Below are 21,228 nucleotides of genomic sequence, written 5' to 3' on the forward strand. Positions count from 1 at the left end.
AAAGTTATCTCCCTGGGGGGAAAAAATACAGAACAGCTGAGCACATGTGCAAAATCTTAAAAGACTGACTGAAAGAAGAAACAAGGCCCTTCAGGGCTTTTACCAAAGCAACATAGTATTATCTCCGACCTACCCCATAGCCCCGCCCCATTTCAGGATTTTAGTTACTTGCGGCTCTGCTTGGTTTCCAACACAAAAACAGGATTTTGAAAACTGCTCTTTAATCCACCTGAGCATTACTTCACTGCAGTCAGCACAATCCCAGGCCACACTTCAGGTGAAGTAACTGCTGGAATTAGGGGGTGCACACAGGGAAAAGGGGCTTCCCTGGGGACTCAGAGGCTGAAGAATTTGCCTGCAACGCAGGAGACCCTGCGTTTGATCCCTGGGTTGGGAGGATCCCCTGGAGAAGGAAACAGCAACTCATTCCAGTATTCTTGCCAGGAAAATCCCATGGACAGAGGAGCCTGGTGGGCTATACTCCATGGGGTCGCAAAGGGTCAGACAGGACCGAGTGACTCACACACACACGCGCGCACGCGCGCGCGTGCTCAGGCAGTAATGCAAGCCATGGGAGTGGTTGTCAATAAAAATGAAGCGTCACTCAGTCACCCACCACTCACCTGCCATGCGGCCCAGGTTCTAACAGGCCACAAATCAGTACCAGTCCATGACCCAGAGGTTGGAAACCCTTGATGTAGGAGGGAAGAGCACATCCCACTCCTCACTGGAGAAGCAAGACCCTAAGGCAGTTTGCCACAATGTTTCATAAATCCACTCAAAATGTGGACCACGGACCAGCGGCACCACCGCCACCAGGAAGCTGGTGAGAAATGCAGACTCTCAGCATCAGCAACCCACACCCCCTCGGACCCGCCAACCAGAATCTGCATCAGAAACAAGACCCCCGGGTGATTCCTGTATGTAAGGTTTGAGAGGCACTGCTGCTGCTTCTGTTGCTACTGCTAAGTCGCTTCAGTCGTGTCCGACTCTGTGCGACCCCATAGACAGCAGCCCACCAGGCTCCCTCATCCCTGGGATTCTCCAGGCAAGAACACTGGAGTGGGTTGCCATTTCCTTCTCCAATGCATAAAAGTGAAAAGTGAAGTTGCTCAGTCATGTCCGACTCTTCGCAACCCCATGGACTGCAGCCTACCAGGCTCCTCCGTCCATGGGATTCTCCAGACACTGCTCTAAACCAAAGGGAGACTCAGCTAACAGTCTGAAAACTGTTCATGGATTCCGAGAGGTCATATTTTGGTAGCATAAAAATTTTACTGAAATTGTTAATAAAGATACAGAAAATGAGATAGCTTTCACCTATTACCATTTGATCTCAAACACTGATATCTTTTTAATTTAAAATTTATTTAAATTTTTTCAGGGGATGGAATTCCAGATTGCGTTGAGGATGAATGAAAGAAGAAAACGGGCCCTTCAGGGCTCTCACCAAAGACAATACAAACTCCTCTGTACCCCATGACCCTGTGGTCCCATTTTAGGGACCCATTTGTGATAAGATGTACACACTCACATAAAATCTGCTATTGTAATCTTTTTTTTTGAATTTTTATAATAGAAGGATTTATTTAGTTGCACATTGCCTTTTAATCTCACATAGAGACTTGACTTAGAAATAATCCGCTCTTCCACACACATTTCATGAAATAATTTTGTTCAGCCTCTTCTCACGCATTAAGACCTCAGTGTTTCTGTCATCACCAGATCCCCTTGCTGAATCACCTAACAGGTTTCTAGAATTCATCATCATCACTTTGGTTAAAGATGTTGACGGTACAGCACTTTAAAAAACCTGCATATGATTCTGTCCCTATAAAACTATTTCCCAACCACAAGCAGTCATTCTCCTGATATAGCATGGCTGATGTCTTTCATCCGTCCTGTGGCTTATCCGTGATGCGATCCCTAACCACATTGCCCTTGTGTTGTTGTTTAGTCGCTAAGTCATATCTGACTCTTTTGCGACCCCATGGACTGTAGCCTGCCAGGCTCCTCTGTCTATGGGTTCTCCAGGCAAGAGTACTGGAGTTGGTTGCCATGCCCTCCTCCAGGGGATCCTCCCGACTCAGATGCAGGCGGATTCTTAACCACTGAGCCACCAGGGAAGCAAATTGCTTTTAATTACCTTTAAAAGACTTGTTTACAACATGCCAACACTTAAAATTGTGAGGGTCTAATCCCAAGAATAATTGCCAAACCTTCTAACATTCTCTATCATTCTTTCTCTTTTAGCCAGGTGACCTTTGGGTTAATTGCTCAGCCATGTCCAGCTCTTTGCAACCCCATGGACTAGCCTGCCAGGCTCCTCTGTCCATAGGATTCTCCAGGCAAGAATACTGGAGTGAGTTGCCATTTCCTTCTCTCGGGGGAGTCTTCCCAACCCAGGGATCGAACCTGGGTCCTCTTTCATTGCAGGACGATTCTTTACTGTCTGAGCCACCAGAGAAGCCCTAGGCAACCTTTCAGTTCAGTTCAGTCGCTCAGTCGTGTCTGACTCTGCAACCCCATGAATCGCAGCATGCCAGGCCTCCCTGTCCATCACCAACTCCCGGAGTCTACCCAAACTCATGTGCATTGAGTCGGTGATGCCATTCAGCCATCTCATCCTCTGTCGTCCCCTTCTCCTCCTGCCCCCAATCCCTCCCAGCATCAGGGTCTTTTCCAATGAGTCAACTCTTCACGTGAGGTGGCCAAAGTATTGGAGTTTCAGCCTCAGCATCAGTCCTTCCGATGAACACCCAGAACTGGTCTCCTTTAGGATGGACTGGTTGGATCTCTTTGCAGTCCAAGGGACTCTCAAGAGTCGTCTCCAACAACACAGTTCAAAAGCATCAATTCTTCGGCGCTCAGCCCTCTTCACAGTCCAACTCTCACATCCATACATGACCACTGGAAAAACCATAGCCTTGACTAGACGGATCTTTGTTGGCAAAGTAATGTCTCTGCTTTTGAATATGCTATCTAGATTGGTCATAACTTTCCTTCCAAGGAGTAAGCGTCTTTTAATTTCATGGCTGCAATCACCATCTGCAGTGATTTTGGAGCCCCTAAAAATAAAGTCTGACACTGTTTCTACTGTTTCCCCATGTATTTCCCATGAAGTGATGGGACCAGATGCCATGATCTTCGTTTTCTGAATGTTGAGCTTTAAGCCAACTTTTTCACTCTCCTCTTTCACTTTCATCAAGAGGCTTTTTAGGTCCTCTTCACTTTCTGCCATAAGGGTTACCTTTGAAAGCACTTAAAAACCAGCACTAAGTTAATACAAGGCTGAATAATGTCTTTTCTAAATGATACTTTATTTCTCAAAGTAAAGAGGGCACCTCACAAAAGCTCTTTGTAAAGGATTTGGGTGTCAAATTCTTTGTAATCACTTTTAAGTGTACCTTTCAGTGGCAGTAAGTACATTCACATCGTGACCAACACCATGGTTCATCTTCAGAACATTTTCATTTTCTGAAACCAGAACTCTGGACCCATAAAATAACTCCCCATCCTCCCTTTCCCTCTGAAACACCAATATCTTAATAATAACATTACCAGATTGGTCTGAAATTGGCCGGTACTGTAAAAGTTACCACATGTTTGACCAGGACAAGGCCGTGCTCTCCATCTCTGACCTGATTCTCTCTCTGTTCAGATAAACAGTGGGTATGTCCAGCCTGGGCACCAGGACCAGGTAAAGATCTTCTAATCCTTGGTGGTTATGCCTGTTATGTTCTGCTGTGAAACTGTGCTGTCAGGGTAGGAAGAAGTAGGTCAGAAGAAAAAGAAACGAGCAGTCTTTCAGCCACTGCCAGCTCTCGAGCCATGTCGGATCCACGTCTTTCCAACCTGTCTCACTTTCCTCATATTTCAAACCATTTCCTACATGGGTCACCAAGTTAATTACAGTTGTTATACTTGGGAATGACAGAGCAGGCAACGTAAGACCAAGGATTTGATGACCGATTGAAGATTCCCAGGTTGGGAGTCGCTTTCATGTTTAAGTATATACTTTTCTGGTTTAGTTCTTTCTGAAACCCACGGTCCATAAATACAAGTCAAGAAGGAACAAAACTGCTGGCTTGATCATCCCTTTCAACGCCGAGGGCTACCCATCAACCAGCTGGCAACAGTGTCACACGTCCCCAACTGCTGACCACATGACATAGGCAGGAAGCTTAGAGGCTGTTAGAAATGCTGTGCGAGAAGCCTCTGCTGAGCAAAGTGTAGTTCAACAGGAATAAAGAGCATCTTTGGAATATTGAGGATGCTACGTTAAATCAAACAAGCCAGTAACAAAAAAGGACAAAAACTATATGATTGCACTCATATAAGAATTGAAAAGAATCAAAATCATAGAGATAAAGAGTAGAAAGGTGGTTACCAAGGACGGGGGGAATTATACGTTTGTCGGATACACGGTCTCAGTAGATTATCACAAGATGGAAAAAGTTCAAGAGACCTACTGCCCAACAACAGGAATGCACTTTACAGCTACTGAACGGTACACTTCAACGTGGTTAAAATGGGAGTTTTGACATTATGTGCTTTGCATCACAATTTTTTTAAGAGGAAAAAGGTGGCAGGGAATAAAGTATCTTTAGGATTAAAAGTAAGTTGGAAAAAAAAGAATTTCAGTAAGCTCCGTCAGGTCAGATACACTGCTTAAATGTTATTTTGTCTTTTTACATCATCTTGAGAAGTATGTACAAGGACTGAAAGGAGCTGAGTTCTCATCTGGGGAAAGGGAGAAGGCAAGACACAAAAATGCTGGCCAGGTCACTTGGTCCTTAGTTTATAGATCACAGCACCCTACCTGAGAATGTGATGAGAAAGAGCCCAGACTGTGCAGCGGTGGCTGTAAGACAGGTGGTCTCTTCAGCCCCCTCTCCCTGCACCACCACCCCTACTCTGTATCTGCATATCACACCTGTATCGTCACCACCAGATAAATCCTGAAGAACATTCAAGATGCTCAGATGAAAAAGGAACTGAGAAACTGTGAAACAGGCCAGAAACATCACTGCTTATCAAGCCAAGAAATGAGGAGCGTACGACCAAGAGGCTCATCTCTGCTCAAGGTCTCGATAGCCAAGTGGCCCATCAGCCGCACACTACACAACCCTGACCTTGAAGCGTCTGTTCTCAAAGCAACTCGCAAACAAATTCAGAACCTATGAATTTTAAATACTGGCACACAACTTCCTTTCGTTTCTTTATGTCTTAAATTTTAATGTGTCTCTGAAGGAGGGACCCACGTATAACATTAAAATTGGTTTCCTTCGGGATTAACAGATACAAACTACTATATTTAAAATAATAAAAAAAATAAATAAACAATAAGCACATACTGTATAAGACAAGGAACTGTATTCAATACCTGCTAATAATCTATAAGGGAAAAGAATTTGAAATATATATATGTATGTATTTACATATAACCGAATCACTTTGCTGTATACCTGAAACACAACATTGTAAATTAACTATATATGTGTCTGTGTGTGCGCTCAGTCATTCAGTCATGTCTGATTCTTTATGACCCCATGGACTGTCGCCCACCAGGCTCCTCTGTCCATGGGATTTCCCAGACAAGAAAACCGGAACGAGTTGCCATTTCCTCCTCCAGGGGATATTCCCGACCCAGGGATCCAACTCGCATCTCTTGTGTCTCCTGCATTGGTAGGCCCATTCTTTACCACTGAACCACCTGGACTTCATTTTTTTTTTATTGTAAGTTGGTTTCCTTATTAAATGGAGAAGCTAGGCTCCTTTTCAACTGTCCAAATACAATCAATGGGCCAGTTGGTAGATTCAAGAATTCGTTCTCAGTCATTTTCACTTGTTTTACACTAAAGAATGGGCACCCTGGAGCAGTGGTTCCTACAGACAGAGGAGCTTCTTCAGTTGCTTCACAAGGAGGATAAGGAGGCTCAGGAGACGTGGTTTGCTCCATCCTGTCTTTATAGGGACCAGGTCACCGCTACAGTCTCACTGGCAGACCAGTACTCCCAACACGAGGCAAGTTTACAAACTTGAAGGGAAGGTCGCCGTGAAACCGATTACCACCCTATACTTCTGCTTCGTCCTGATCCCCAGGAAGGAAACCAGCCACGTGCAGTGTTCCTCTGTCCTGTCCTAGTTGGAACACTTTGCGTTCCATTTGGGAGAATTTTTTTTACTGTGTCTCTCACACACTCGAGGTGTGCATCACACATTCCTTTTAGGATTCTGTTTCATCACTGAGAAAAGATGCCTAGGGCATGATGGGTGGGGAGCGGAGAATGAACACACGTGCCCTCACTCAGGGCCCCCAGAGGAAGCGAACACGGCTGGTACGAAGCTGCAGGCTCTCTGCTCACCTGACCATAGTCCGTCTGGAACACCACAACGCCCTCCGCGCAGGAGTTTACGGTACTGGGGAAATGCTGGCCGTTTTCTCTCAGCCAGACCCGTGTTCCCTGTAAATAAAACAGACAGAATATAACTATGTGTTGGAACTGCACTTTGTGGCAAAACACCACCCATAAAATTACTATACTTAACTAAATTCCTTAAAAATCACTTTTTGAAAAGCATATGTCTTTCTCAAATAAGCAAGGAATGAATCTTCAAAGAAAGCATCACCCACAGCCTTGTGTGTTAGTTGACCAGTCATGTCCGACTCTGCAACCCTATGGGCTGTAGCCCTCCAGGCTCCTCTGTCCACGGGATATTCCAGGCAAGGATACTGGAGTGGGTTGCCATTTCCTTCTCCAGGGGATCTTCCCGACACAGGGACTGAAGCCAGGTCTCCTGCGTTGCCAGTGGATTCTTTACCATCTGAGCCACCAGGGAAGCCCACATATACCCACAGCCTTACGTATGTACAAGTGGGACTGAGAGCCCCGCCAGACAGAGGAAGAAAAGAAAGGACGGAGAAAATTGTACTAAAATGCAACTGATTTCTGTGGATTATCTTGTTTCATTCACACACACCCTTTGAGGTAAGCGTCATTACCCACTGTATAGATGGAGAAGTGGAGATCCAGAGGTAGCCTGCCCAGCGTCTCATATGAAGAAACTACAAGTTTAATCAGGTCACCACACTGCTTCGCCCCAAGTTCAGAACACTACAGGACGTTCAGGCTCCAACTTCCCGAGTCCAAGCCCCAAGCACTGGCCCACTTGGAGGGCACTGACTTCCTCCTTGTATAAAGTCCACTGACCTCTCCAAGAGAGGGATTCCGTTTTATAATAAGTATTGCAACCCAGTCCCACCGGTATGAATTTTGGCAGGATTCCACCAGATAACAAATGCACCCCAAAGTTTGGAATTACAGCCCAACTTTCAGATCCTACTGTTTTAACCTAGGGCAAAATGTTTTGGCATCGATTTTATTTCTCTTTTTTTACTTCCCCACTGGATAAATGAAATGACAATCAAAATACTTGGCTTTCCAATGCTGAATTTCCTCTTTCTTTGATTTCCCAACATGAAAACCATTTGTTTTCAAGGACAAGTGATAAAAATGTTTTCAGAAATTACTGGGTGTTCACTGGTCATTCAAATTATAAACAGTTACCTTTATGGCAATTCTTATACATGGTGATAGGAATGTAAATTGGTGCAGCCACTATGCAAACAGTATGAAGTTTCCTTAAAAAACTAAAGTGGAACTACCACATAATCCAATAATTCCACTCCTGAGTATATATCCATAAAAGAAAAAAATATTAGTTCCAAAAGATACATGCACCTCAGTGTTCACAGCAGCGCTATCTACAATAGCCAAGACAGGAAAGCAACCCAAGTGCCCATCAGACAACTGGATAAAGAAGATGTGATGTATAGATACATGAAAATTACTTGGTTATAAAAAATAATGAAATACTGCCATTTGCAGCAATGTGGATGGATCTAGATTAATTGCTGCTGCTGCTGCTAAGTCGCTTCAGTCGTGTCCGACTCTGTGCAACCCCATAGACGGCAGCCTACCAGGCTCCCCCGTCCCTGGGATTCTCCAGGCAAGAACACTGGAGTGGGTTGCCATTTCCTTCTCCAATGCATGAAAGTGAAAAGTGAAAGTGAAGTCGCTCAGTCGTGTCCGACTCTTAGCGACTCCATGGACTACAGCTCACCAGGCTCCTCTGTCCAGGGGATTTTCCAGGCAAGAGTACTGGAGTGGGGTGCCATTATGTTTAGTGAGATAAGTCAGACAGAGAAAGACAAATACTGTATGATATCACTTATATATGGAGTCTAAAAAAATAATACAAACAAACATACATGCAAAATAGAAACAGACTCACAGGCATGGAAAACAGACTAGTGGTTACCAAAGGGAAAAAGGAGGGAAGAGGGACATATTAGGGGTGTGGGATTAACAAATACAAATTACTATATATAAAACAGATAAGCAAAAAGGATATACTCTATAGTATAGGGAATTATATCCATATCATGCATCATACCCATTAATCCACAATGGCATATAATCTGCAAAAATACTGAACTACTAAGCTGCAGACCTGAAACTAATGCAGTAATCTACATCAACTATACTTCAATTAAAAACTACTTAAAATTTTTCCAGTAGTCATGTATGGATGTGAGCGTTGGTCTGTAAACAAAGCTGAGTGCCGAAGAATTGATGCTTTTGAACTGTGGTGTTGGAAAAGACTCTTGAGAGTCCCATGGACTGCAAGGAGATCCAACCAGTCCATCCTAAAGGAAATCAGTCCTGAATATTCACTGGAAGGACTGATGTTGAAGCTGAAACTCCAGTACTTTGGCCACCTCATGTGAAGAGCTGACTCACTGGAAAAGACTCTGATGCTGGGAAAGATTGAGGGCAGGAGGAGAAGGGGACGACAGAGGATGAGATGGTTGGATGGCATCACTGACTCAGTGGACAGGAGTTTGGGTAAACCCTGGGAATTGGTGATGAACAGGGAGGCCTGGCGTGCCACAGTCCATGGGGTCACAAAGAGTCAGACACGACTGAGCAACTAAACTGAACTAATTCAAAAAAAAGAATTACTTTTATGACTTAATGTATACCCACTGTGCTGCACTTTATTACTCATATTATTTCTACTCCGCTCAATTTCATCAACTCCAACAAAAATGAAACAGTGGAAACACACCAAAATTATCATTTGATACAAGAATAACACTTAAAGCTCCTTTTACTAGAATTTTCAACCTCATTTCATTGATCTGCTTATTGTTTTAATTTGAGATGTTAAATGAAATAGTCAAACATATTGGTTATACATTTAACTTCTCATGTAAGGGACTACTACTGATCTCAACACAGAGAGAGATAGAAGGGGATAAACAATGTCTAAGTGAACTAAGTATACTCAGCACTTTATGCTACTTTAAATTATGTTATTACTAGCATAAACAGTAGCTTCCAGTAATAGGGTGTCCATGAGGTGTCCCAGTCATGTGCTAAGAGCCTCAATAACACTGATACTAACTTAACCTTTGGTAAGATAGGAATCCTTGCCCTGAAACTCAAGTTCAGAGCTTAAGTCCTTATCTAAAGTCACAAGCTAGTGACCAAACCAGGTCTCAAATCTTTTCAAATCCTTATTCCATTATCTTTCCACACATCACACTATTTGTCTCCTTAAAGTAATCATGAATAAATAAAATGCACTAGTAGGTCAGAAAACAACTAAAACATCCAGAAAGAAGGACACAACTGCTGGGCAGTCCTGATTTCTTCATTAGCAAACAGCTGTTTTCCAAGAAGAACATTTACTGCAGGCATCTCTAAGACTGCTCTTTTAAATGCCATTTCACACCAAAACTGCAGTATTTGTAATGTTCTCGATAGAGACTTCCAAGTGTCTTAACTACTTTTTCAGCCTTTTTAAAATTCACATGTCAAGACACTGCAACACTGAAAGCTTTCAAATACCTACAAGTAAAGAATCCACCTGCCAATGCAGGAGACTTGGCAGACTCTGCTTCAATCCCTGGGTTGGGAAGATCCCCTGGAGTAGGAAATGGCAATCCACTCCACTATTCTTGCCTAGAAAATTCCATGGACAGAGGAGCCTGGGAGGCTACAGTCCATGGGATCACAAAGAGTCAGACACGACTGAGTACGCAAACACACACTCAAATGGAAACTTTCAAGGTCATAACACAAGAGCTTTTACTCATTAGGTAAAACCATAAACAATCACAGTGGACCTCCATCCCAGAATCCTGAGTCCAAAGCTTTCTGTTTGCTATGACTACCACCTGTACTGCTTTGATCCAAAAGGATTTCATGTCTGTTTCCCAAGTCTCAAAATTGTCTATCTATATGAATTAAGATTCTGTTATGAAACATTACTTAATTAATATAAATTGTCACCAGGATTAATATAAACCTCCCGACTCCCAGAGGCTACACAGTGTGCCGTTTCTTTCACTTGAGTTTTGCTGTAGCTCTTTTCGAACCTTCTCATTTGAAAGTATTACCAAGCCCTTTGTTGACACAGTCCTGCCTACAAGAAAAACACAATTCAACTTCCTTAGTCCAAAGGTCTTTCTCAACAGGTGTGAAGAGCTGCTGATAAACAAATCTTACAAAATCCAGCCCTGATTTTCAACCCAGAGCCCCCTGACCAGTTTTCCTGAGCAGTGTCTTCCCCAGATAGGAAGGGAAATGCATTCAAAACACCCGCTTTGTTCTCTGAAAAAGTTTAAACAGGCAATTTTCATAGAATCAGACTTGCAAAGTAAAACTGGCGCAATGGATATTTTTTACATAGGTTGTTCTGGGTGGTTTCTCTCAGCCCTCAAACTTTCTGCTTCCATTCGATTCGAAAAGAACACGTACACCCTGGTCCAGAGAAGAGGCCACCCACAGGCATTTGAAAACGAAGTCACAGACAGACATTTACCAGAACATCCGAGTTTGAGTGGAGAAGAAAAATGCACCCAACCATATGCAAACCATTATATTCTGTCATTGTTAAACAGGCTGATAATTTAATGTACAACGCAGGCATATGGAGAAAACTCCTAGCATATGGGGAAAATTCACAACTGGAGTAAAAATATGCCTTTAAAAGCAGGTGGAACAAGTTGTATCACAAAATAACACGTTTTATTAAAACTCTGGACGTTTTCATCTTAATCTGAGACAGGTATGTGTTAAATTCAACTTCTAAAAAACTTTTCTGCACACAATCACCATTAAAAGTTTTACAAGATAAAGCACTTGGCCAGAAATTCCCATCTCTTTGAACTTGAGGGCAATCTTGTAAGATAAGGAGACAAGTAATACCATTCCTTTAAAAATTAGGTTCACAGAGATTGCATTTTTCCATTGCCAAGGAATGACTTCCTGGCTGTACTAGAAGACCGACCACACCAAGTGGTTGGTGACAATGTGGAAAAACTGGTGGTGATATAAATTGGTATACCCACCTTGGAAAACGGTTTGGCAGTTTCTTAAAAATCAGAATATAATCTTGCCATATGTCCCAACAATTCAACTCCCAGAAATCTACCTACTCAAAGTTTTTCAAAAGCCTTGTAAGCTAATATTCACAGCAGCATTATTCATAATAGCTGAATTCTAGAAATCACTTGTCAACAGAAGAAAAATGCACAACCTAAAGTTGCAAGTTAGGTTTTCTTTGGGAACCTTACGGAGGATTACTGCCAGGGCGCCAGCCTCTCAGCTGAGTTAACAGTTCCAAACAAGCAAGGGAGGAGCCAGGATATACTGGAGGTTCTGCTGGGGGGAAAAGAAAAAATGTGGTCCAACACCAAGAGATTACCGCTGATCACAAAACCCAGCATCTCAAGTTAACAATTACAGTGTTTTCCTATGTATGGGAAGATGCAAGAGTCTGGGCTCACTGAATTTATTCCCCAGATATGCGTCTTAACCATCTAGGGCCAGGATGCTATTTTTCTCCATTCTGAATCCCCTCAAGGTACACTGTTGAGGGTGGCTACAGTGGCTGATGGTGGGAACCCTCATTTTTTTTTTTTTTTTTTACGGGAAAGGCAGGCAATACTTTTTTTTTTGTCCATACATGTCCATCAACTGGTATAGAAATAAAATGTGATGAATCTATACAATGAAAGGCTCAACAATAAAAAAAAAAAAATCACAGAATCACCAAAAAGGAGAAACTCAAAAATATTATGCTAAGTAAAAGAAGCTACACATAAATAAGTATATATCATGGAATTCCATATATACAAAATTTCTGGAAGAGGCAAATTCATAGACGCAGAAACTAGATGATGCCCAAGGCTAGGTGTCGGGGCAGGGAGACACACTAACTGCATGTGGAAGAAGGAACCTGGGTGGGGAGGCAACGGAATCATTCTAAAACTGAACTGTGCTGATGGCGGCATGACTGTCTAAATGCAACAACTGTCTAAATGCCCTCAACTCCATTCAACTGTAAATCTACAATGGGTGGATTTTCCTGTATGTAATTATACGTGGTCACTAGAAACCATTTAAAAAATTTAAATCCCAGCCTATATACTTCTCAGTGTTACAGGAATATTCTTAACCATTCCATAATGGGACAAACCCAATCATGTCTCTATAATTGAACAATGGTGATGTCAAACACACACACGGGAATAATGATTACGTGTGCGTGCGTGCATACCTAGTCGCTTCAGTCGTGTCCGATTCTTTACGACTGCATGGACCATGGCCTGCCAGGCTCCTCTGTCCATGGGATTCTTCTCCAGCTGTGTTAAAACTCTGAAGACTGATCTGTGTTGGGCTCATTAAGTCCCCGCTCTCTATTAACATATAACACCACCCTTATGGCAGAAAGTGAAGAGGAACTAAAGAGCCTCTTGATGAAAGTGAAAGAGGAGAGTGAAAAAGTTGGCTTAAAGCTCAACATTCAGAAAAAGAAGATCATGGCATCTGGTCCCATCACTTCATGGGAAATACATGGGGAAACAGTAGAAACAATGTCAGACTTTATTTTTGGGGGCTCCAAAATCACTGCAGATGGTGACTGCAGCCATGAAATTAAAAGACACTTACTCCTTGGAAGGAAAGTTATGACCAATCTAGATGGCATATTCAAAAGCAGAGACATTACTTTGCCAACAAAGGTCCGTCTAGTCAAGGCTATGGTTTTTCCAGTGGTCATGGATGGATGTGAGAGTTGGACTCTGAAGAAAGCTGAGCACCGAAGAATTGATGCTTTTGAACTGTGGTGTTGGAGAAGACTCTTGAGAGTCCCTTGGACTGCAAAGAGATCCAACCAGTCCATTTTAAAGGAGATTAGCCCTGGGTGTTCTTTGGAAGGACTGATGCTAACGCTGAAACTCCAGTACTTTGGCCACCTCATGCAAAGAGTTGACTCATTGGAAAAGACTGATGCTGGGAGGGATTGGGGGCAGGAGGAAAAGGGGACAGAGGATGAGATGGCTGGATGGCATCACCGACTCGACGGACGTGAGTCTGAGTGAACTCCGGGAGCTGATGATGGACAGGGAGGCCTAGCGTGCTGCAATTCATGGGGTCGCAAAGAGTCGGACAAGACTTAGCGACTGAACTGAACTGAGGAGGGGCTCAAAGACACAAGGCTACCAGAAGACGTGTCCAAGCTCATCTCCAGATAAGACTCTGTTAGAGAACATGTTGTTGTTTTCTAGTCACTAAGTTGTGTCCGACTCTTTTGTGACCCCATGAACTGTAGCCCACCAGGCTCCTCTGTCTATGGGATTTCCCAGGCAAGAATATTGGAGTGGGGTGCCACTGCCTTCTCCAGGGGATCTTCCTGACCCAGGGCTCCAACCCGTATCTCCTATATCAGCATATGGATTCTTTACCACTGAGCCACCAGGGAAGCCTGTGGTAGAGAGTATCTCTGCTCCAATTATCAGCCTCCCTCCCTGGAAGATAATCACAAATGCCCAGCCAGCTGTGTGTGACCTGCATTAACTCCTTGGGCAAGAAGTTGTACCTGGCATCTTCCTGCTAACATGGAAACACAACGTAGCTTTGCAGAGCCTAAAATACTTACCTTCTGGCCCTTCTGCACAAAAGTTGACTGATCCCCATTTAAGAAGCTAAAAATCACTATCATAGATTCCAACCTGTTGCTGCCCCATTAAAAAAATTTTTTTTCTCTTTTAACTACTACATTTCTCTTCTGCTTTCAAGAATGATTTTCATCCCTGAACTTTGAAAAAAATTAAGTTTAAAAATAAGGTAGGAAAACAACCCTAAAAAGGGATAATGATGATAGACTTTAAATACCATACTGTGTGGCATGTTCTAATTACAGATTCACAGAAAAGAGGACATTCTTTAGTCAAACACACAACTCAGTCTCAGACCCACAACACGGCACCACACCTATTTTCTCCCATAACTGCCTACTCAGCCCATGTTGAGTGCCACGGTTCAGGAGTCCTAACAACCTACATGATAAAGCCAGTTTGTTTCTGGAATGTGATCTGCCTTTCCTTTTTTTTTTTTTTTTTAAAAAAAGAAAGAAAATCTAATAACATTGTAATGGATAAATTAATATGGCTGCTTTTAAAAAAATGTATCTTGAGGAAAGCACTCAATCTTGAGATAGAGGAAATTAACCAACAACGTTTCCCTGCCTACCTATCTACCTACCTATCTACTTAGCTGCACTGGGTCTTAGCTGCAGCACACGGGATCTTTGATCTTCTAGCTGGGGCATGCAGGATTTTTAGTTACAGCATGTGGAATCTAGTTCTCTAATTAGGGATTGAACCCAGTCCCCCTACATTGGGAGTGTGGAGTCTTAGCCACTAGCCCAGGGAAGTACCTAATATGGCTATTTAAATCTGGAGTATTTTCAACAGCCAAAAGAAAGTTCTTCTTTTTAGCCTGCAATAACCTGGATTTGAAGATGTCTAATATAACAAGTAGGCTGGTGGTTCAGTGGAAGATTCGATCCGTGGGCCAGGAAGAGCCCCTGGAGAAGAAAATGGCAACCCACTCCAGTATTCTTGCCTGAGAAATGCCACGGACAGAGAAGCCTGGAAGGCTACACCACAGGGTCACAGGAGTCAGGCACAACTTAGAAACTAAACACCAACAAATGTGGCAGGCTGGGACATAGGAGATCCTTGTTCTTGAAGATACTGAATTCCAGAAAGGAGATGTGGGTAATAGATCATAGTACAAGAATTCAAACAGCATTTTTAAAACTGAAATATAATTGACATGTAACACATTAGTTCCAGGTATACAGCATAATGATTTGATATTACTATCTACGGAGAAGTAATCAAGACAATAAATCTAGTTAACATCCATTACCACACATGTTTTTTTTTTCTTATGACAACTTTTAAGATCTACTCTCTTAGCAACTTTCAAATAATCATTCGGTATTATCAAGCATAGCCACCATGCCATCCATTAGATCTGCAGGGCTTATTTAACAACCGGAAGTCTGCAGCATTTGAAGCTGTTCATTCAATTCCTCCACCCCTCCCTCTGGCAATCACTCATCTGTTTTCTGTACGAGTTCAGGGGGGTGGTTCTGATGGGGAGGGTCCACATATAAGTGAGATCTCTCCTCGTTTATAGTTATCTTTGTTATTGAAGTAGGAATACCTTTTCATCAACTGAACAGATCTTTTTTTCCCCTAATCCTTATTACTCAAATCTGTCTCAAAGGACACACAGCGTTTATAACATACAAAGTTCTAACACAGGGTCCTCCACCTCATCAGTACTGACATTTTGGGTGAGGGAATTATTTGTCGTGGGGGAGGGGACTGTCCTAGTTGAGAACCACTGGTCTAGAGTGAATGGAAAGTTCAGAGCCACAGCCAAAGCAAAGGAGCTTTCAAACCCCATTAACCGAAAGCAGACTCCACTGTCTCAATTCTAGGAATTTCCACAACCTCCTGAAGTCGGATCAGCCCAGACATGACCTACCTGGGGCAGATCTAATTTCCGGTGACCTTGGCTCGGTTCTTACAGAAGGAAAGGGTTGGGTGCGGGGAGGGAGTGCTGCAGAATGTGATTCAAAACATCTGACGACAGAAGGAGCGAGGTCTCCGTAGCAGCCGGCTGGATGGCAGTACTAGGGGGCCTCTCTCCTTTTCCTCTTTTCTGTCCACTCAGCCGTTTGGGGGTTTTCTTACAGGTACTTTTCATGTTTCCTGGAGAAGGGAATGGCAGCCCACTCCAGTATTCTTGCCTGGAGAATCCCATGGAGAGAGGAGCCTGGCGGGCTTCAGTCCATCCGGTCACAAAGAGTTGGACACAACTGTGTGGCTAACACACTTTCATGTTTAGATCTAACAACATTTTTATGCAGACAATTGGAACCCACACAGACAAAAGCCCGCTCAAAACCTGTGCTCTTTCACCTCGGGGGAGATTTCAACCCTAAGTGCTTGCAAACCTCAGTGCAAAACTTATCAACAGGTCTGGAAATGGTGAAGGTGAGAACGAAGTACAGCGTCATCACGTGTCCAAAGTGAGCATGAAAAATGCGGTGCGAACAAGAGCGGCGGGGACAAAAGGGGCCCTGCTGGCTGGAGATGGACTCAGGAGACTCAGAAATGAAAGGAAAAGGGGCAACCCAAGACGTCTCTCCTGCAGAGACAGCCGCACCTCGGGAGGGGACCCGGGAAAAGTGAAGCAGCTTCGTGGCCACTGACCCCAACGTCCCGGCCGCCATGGGTGATCTGCAGGTCCACCTGCCACGGAGCAGGGAGAGCAGAGCACAGGGCCACCAAGGTGAGTGGTCCCCGGACTCACTTCCTGCATGTGACCGCAGGGCTTCAGACCTAAGGCCGGCACCCTCTTCGGCACTATTGCATCAGAGTCCGAAAAGCAGATGGTTTCAGGCTCAGTTCTCAAAGAATGCAGAATTCAGCTAGCACGGGGCCAGCACCGACTGCTGAGGACAGAAAAGGAATGTGCTGTGAGCATATCGCCCGGGATGTCAGAAATACGTGGTATGAAGATCTCCAGTGTGTCCCACGTCACCGGGGCTGTGGAGGAGCAGTGGTATTTGCTTTCTATAATAAGCAACGCCAAGGACAACTGTTCTACACCCTTCAGAGCTGAGGCCACCATTAAATTCCAAGGGAAAATGTGTGGCTGACACTTGTTCAGGACTCACAGACATAACCCCTCCCATACAACCACTCCCAAAGGCTACGTGACAAGCGCTGCGTAACTCCCCAGACTGGCCTATAGAAGCCCTTGAAGGCACTGCTCTTTTAATAAGGGATGTATTCCAGCTATCTGTAGCTGTAATGTGTTTGCGGCTATTAGTTATGTCATCGTGGTCATCATAAACATCATTTCCTGGAAATATGAGCCTCAGTATCTTTTACAGCACTATTCCCACAGCAAGATATGTCATGTCCCGAACACCTGACCATAAACACACCTAAACACCGTACGGCTGTAAAACGAGGCTGCCTACATTCAATAAAGTTCACCATCTGTCCCATGCCTCGCCACAGTTCCCAGTGAGAAGGGCCACGTGGCATGCATTTCCCTCTGTCCGCCCATAAGGTCAGACTGTCACCACCATGAGCCACTGCTTTCACGGGGACAATGACATGTAAAGTACATGAGCAGTAGGAGGTGGAAAGGGAAAAGAAAAAAGAAAACGGTTAAAGATTTTGCCAACAATAAACTAATCTTTGTTCAATGTTCCTCAGGTAAAGATGCAAAGACTCATCGGTGTCCCCCACTCATAATCAAAACCAAAGCAAACTATGCTAAATGGCAAGACACCTGACTTATGAAATTGTAATTCTTTTTGTTGTTGTTCGGTCACTATGCTGCGTCCTATTCTTTGGGACCCCACGGATTGTAGCACGCCATGCTTCCTTGTCCTTCACCATCTCCTGGAGCTTGCTCAAACTCATGTCCATTGAGTCGGTGATGCCATCCAACCATCTCATCCTCTGTTGCCCCCTTCTCCCCACTGCCTTCAATCTTTCCCAGCATCAGGGTCTTTTCCAATGAGGAGATTCTTCGAATCTGGTGGCCAAAGGATTGAAGCTTCCACTCCAGTATCAGTCCTTCCGATGAATACTCAGGGTTGGTTTCCTTAATGAGTTTATTCCCAATTCTGGGCTTCCAAACTTGCCAACTGATTCCATCCTGGTTTTATATTTTGATTTTCCCTACCTTCTTCTCAACTCCTCCTAACAACTTTTCAGTTACTCTACTGAACTACAGTGACTAGAAGTAATCCCAGAAAGAGTAACACTGAAAGAAATGAATCCTCTCCAAGTTGCTGAGACAATCTCAGACAGTGTAGGAATGTGACAATCCAAGGACCAAAAAACAAAGTATTCTGTCTAGTAGCTAACCAATCATCACACAGCTAACACATGCGTCTAAAAGAAAACAGAAAATGAACCCGAAGAATCAGCCAACACATTTAAAATTCATTCAATCTGTAAGTCACTTTACCCATAAATCCATCTACCCATCAATCCAGCCACCTTTCCACAAGTCCATCCTTCCTACCAGCATCTTTTGAGCCCCCTCGTGTGTACCAGGCACTCTGAAAGATTCACCAGTATGTAAGTACCCTACATACAAACGAGTTCAGTTCCGAGAGCATGTCTGGAAGTCCAATTTGTTCATAAATCCAACAAGGTTAGCCCAAGTACTCAACTACAATTAGACATATAGTACTGTAATAGGTTTATAATACTTTTTATGCAAATAGTACATAAAAAAAACAGACACAAAAAAATGAAACATTTTTAATCTTAAGGTACAGTACCTTGATAAGTACTATAGTACAACAGCTGGCATATGGGGGCTGGCATTGAGTGAACAGGCAAGAAGAGTCACTGACTAGAGGAGGGAGAGGAGGTGGGATATGGTAGAGCTGAAGGATTGTGAGCAGCAGAAGACAGAGGACCAGCTGCAATTGTCCTGATGCTGACGGAACAACATCATGACAACATGATGGAACAACATCAGACAACTCATGCCTCATACTGATGGAACGCGTGTTCACATCTTGGAAAAGTTTGCAACTTGAAGGTTCGTGCATAGGGGACTTACTGTACATAAAATCATTCCTGCTCTAAAACATTTACAATATATTGGAGGTAAAACTATGCCTATTCCAATATCCTCTACCTAGTGTCTTTCTTCTGAAGCAAGGAATTATGTAACAGGAGGAGCCGAAGAACAAGACAAGAAAGAGAAGTAGGTAGCTGGGAGAACGCCAAGCAGACTTTATAAAATGAGCACAACTGGTCTAAGAACTCTTAAAAAATAGTGGGAAATCCTCTCTCAGGGACACAAAACAACTGGCTTCAGAACTGCATTCCATTCTTCCTTTTAGTGGAAACAGTAGGAGATACAGAACAGGAGGGACAATAAAAAGCCATCACACAGTGTTTCACTCCTCACGGAACACAACACCAGGTGTTCTTTACCTCCCAGTTCCTGGAGGTTTGTCCTCTCCTATTCTTGACAAGAATAATTAAAAAAAAAAAAAAAAAAAAAACCAACAAAAACTGGTTAAGATAATCTTGATGAAATCCTGACTGTGTTCTGGCTACCATCTGTTTTTAGAAAATATACACAAACGTACTCGAAACAGGAGTTTGTCGTTACTTCATAAAAACGAATGACCCAAGAACACAGTAGGAAGTAAATAAACTTAAAACAGCTATTTTTCATTTCAGCTGCGTGCATACTCATTAATTCCTTTGCAGAATTTTATTGAAGTTCAAGAACATTTAATCTTTTTCATAAAATCCTACTTCCTGAATTAAGAGTTGCTTAAGAGATCTTCTAGCACCATCAAAGAGACAGACAACATGTTGGTGAGAACATGAAAAAAGTAGAACACGCAAACCCTGCTGGCGAGAATGTAAAATAGTGCAGCTGCCATGGGAAACGGTCTGGCTGATCCTCAGAAGGTTAAACATAGTTACTATACGACCTGGGGATTTCACTCCCAGCTATATATCCACGGGAAATGAAAACATATGGCCACACAAAAACCTGTACACAAATGTTCCCAGCAGCATTATTCCCAAGAGCCCAAATGGGGAAACAGACTGAAGGACAGATTCTTTCAAAATGTACTCAGAGAAGGGAGTATTATTCAGTGATTAAAAAAGGATGAAGAACTGATACATATTACAACATGGAGGAGCCTTGAAAACATTACTCTAAGTCAAAGCTCTGGTTTATCCATAGTCATGTATGGATGTGAGAGTTAGACCACAAAGTAAGCCGAGTGCCGAATAACTGATGCTTCTGAGCTGTGGTGTTGGAGAAGACTCTTGAGAGTCCCTTGGACTGCAAGGAGATCCAAGCAGTCCATCCTAAAGGTGATCAGTCCTGAATATTCATTGGAAGGACTGATGCTGAAGCTCCAATACTTTGGCCACCTGATGCAAAGAACTGACCCATTGGAAAAGACCCTGATGCTGGAAAAGATTGAAGGCGGGGAGGAGAAGGGGACAACAGAGGATGAGATGGCTGGATGGCATCACCAACTAGGTGGACATGAGTTTGACTAAGCTCCGGGAATTGGTGATGGACAGGGAAGCCTGGCATGCTGCAGCCCATGCGGTCACAAAGAGTTGGACACGATTGGGCGACTGAACTGAAGTCAAAGCACCCAGCTTCCAAGGACCACATATTGTTTGATTCCATGTATATGAAATATCCAGAAGGAAAAGCCATAGAGACAGAAAGTAGATTGCTGGCTGCCAAGGGCAGGTGTAGACAGCGACTGGAAACAGAGGATGACTGCTAAGAGGCATGGGGTTCCCTTTTTGAGTAATGAAAATATTCTAGAGTTAGAGACTGGTGATGGCTACACAACTTTTAGTACATATTAGTAAGAATCTGCTTGCAATGCAGGAGACATGGGTTTGATCTCTGGGTCGGGAAGATCCCCTGGAGAAGGGAATGGCTGCCCACTCCAGTATTCTTGCCAGGAGAATCCCATGGACAGAGGAGCCTAGTGGGCTATGGTCCACAGGGTTGCAAAGAGTTGGACACAACTGAGCGACTAACATGCAAATATTCATTCTAGTACTATATTTAGTGAATATACTAAAACCCACTGAACTGAATACTTTAAAAGGCTCACCACTTTATGTGAATTGTCTCACATATAACAAGAGGAGATGGGGAGAGAGACAAATTGCTGCAAGAGAAACAGGCTTGTACCCTCATTCACTCCCTGGATCCAGTTATTCCACAAGCCATCTTCACCTCTGGCCTC

General features: G+C 43.4%; 1 protein-coding gene across 5 annotated transcripts in view; it reads right to left on the reverse strand.

Annotated features, from left to right (window-relative positions):
* MYO10 (myosin X) overlaps window positions 1–21,228 on the reverse strand; it is a 260,576-nt gene that overhangs the window by 197,420 nt on the left and 41,928 nt on the right. For 3 of the 5 annotated variants that reach the window (XM_086362497.1, XM_086362494.1, XM_086362498.1), the window contains exon 2: window positions 6,369–6,467. The exons of 1 other annotated variant lie outside the window; for it this stretch is intronic. In XM_086362497.1, coding sequence (XP_086218623.1) covers window positions 6,369–6,467 — 99 coding nt within the window. Of the gene's footprint in view, window positions 1–6,368; window positions 6,468–16,751; window positions 16,776–21,228 lie in introns of those variants that run through there. One more of the 5 variants, XM_086362495.1, reaches the window with a different exon arrangement.

This window comes from Bos grunniens, chromosome 20 (assembly GCF_055505025.1).
Source record: "Bos grunniens cultivar Pamir isolate PY7600 chromosome 20, Bosgru_T2T1.0, whole genome shotgun sequence".
NCBI lineage: Eukaryota > Metazoa > Chordata > Mammalia > Artiodactyla > Bovidae > Bos > Bos grunniens.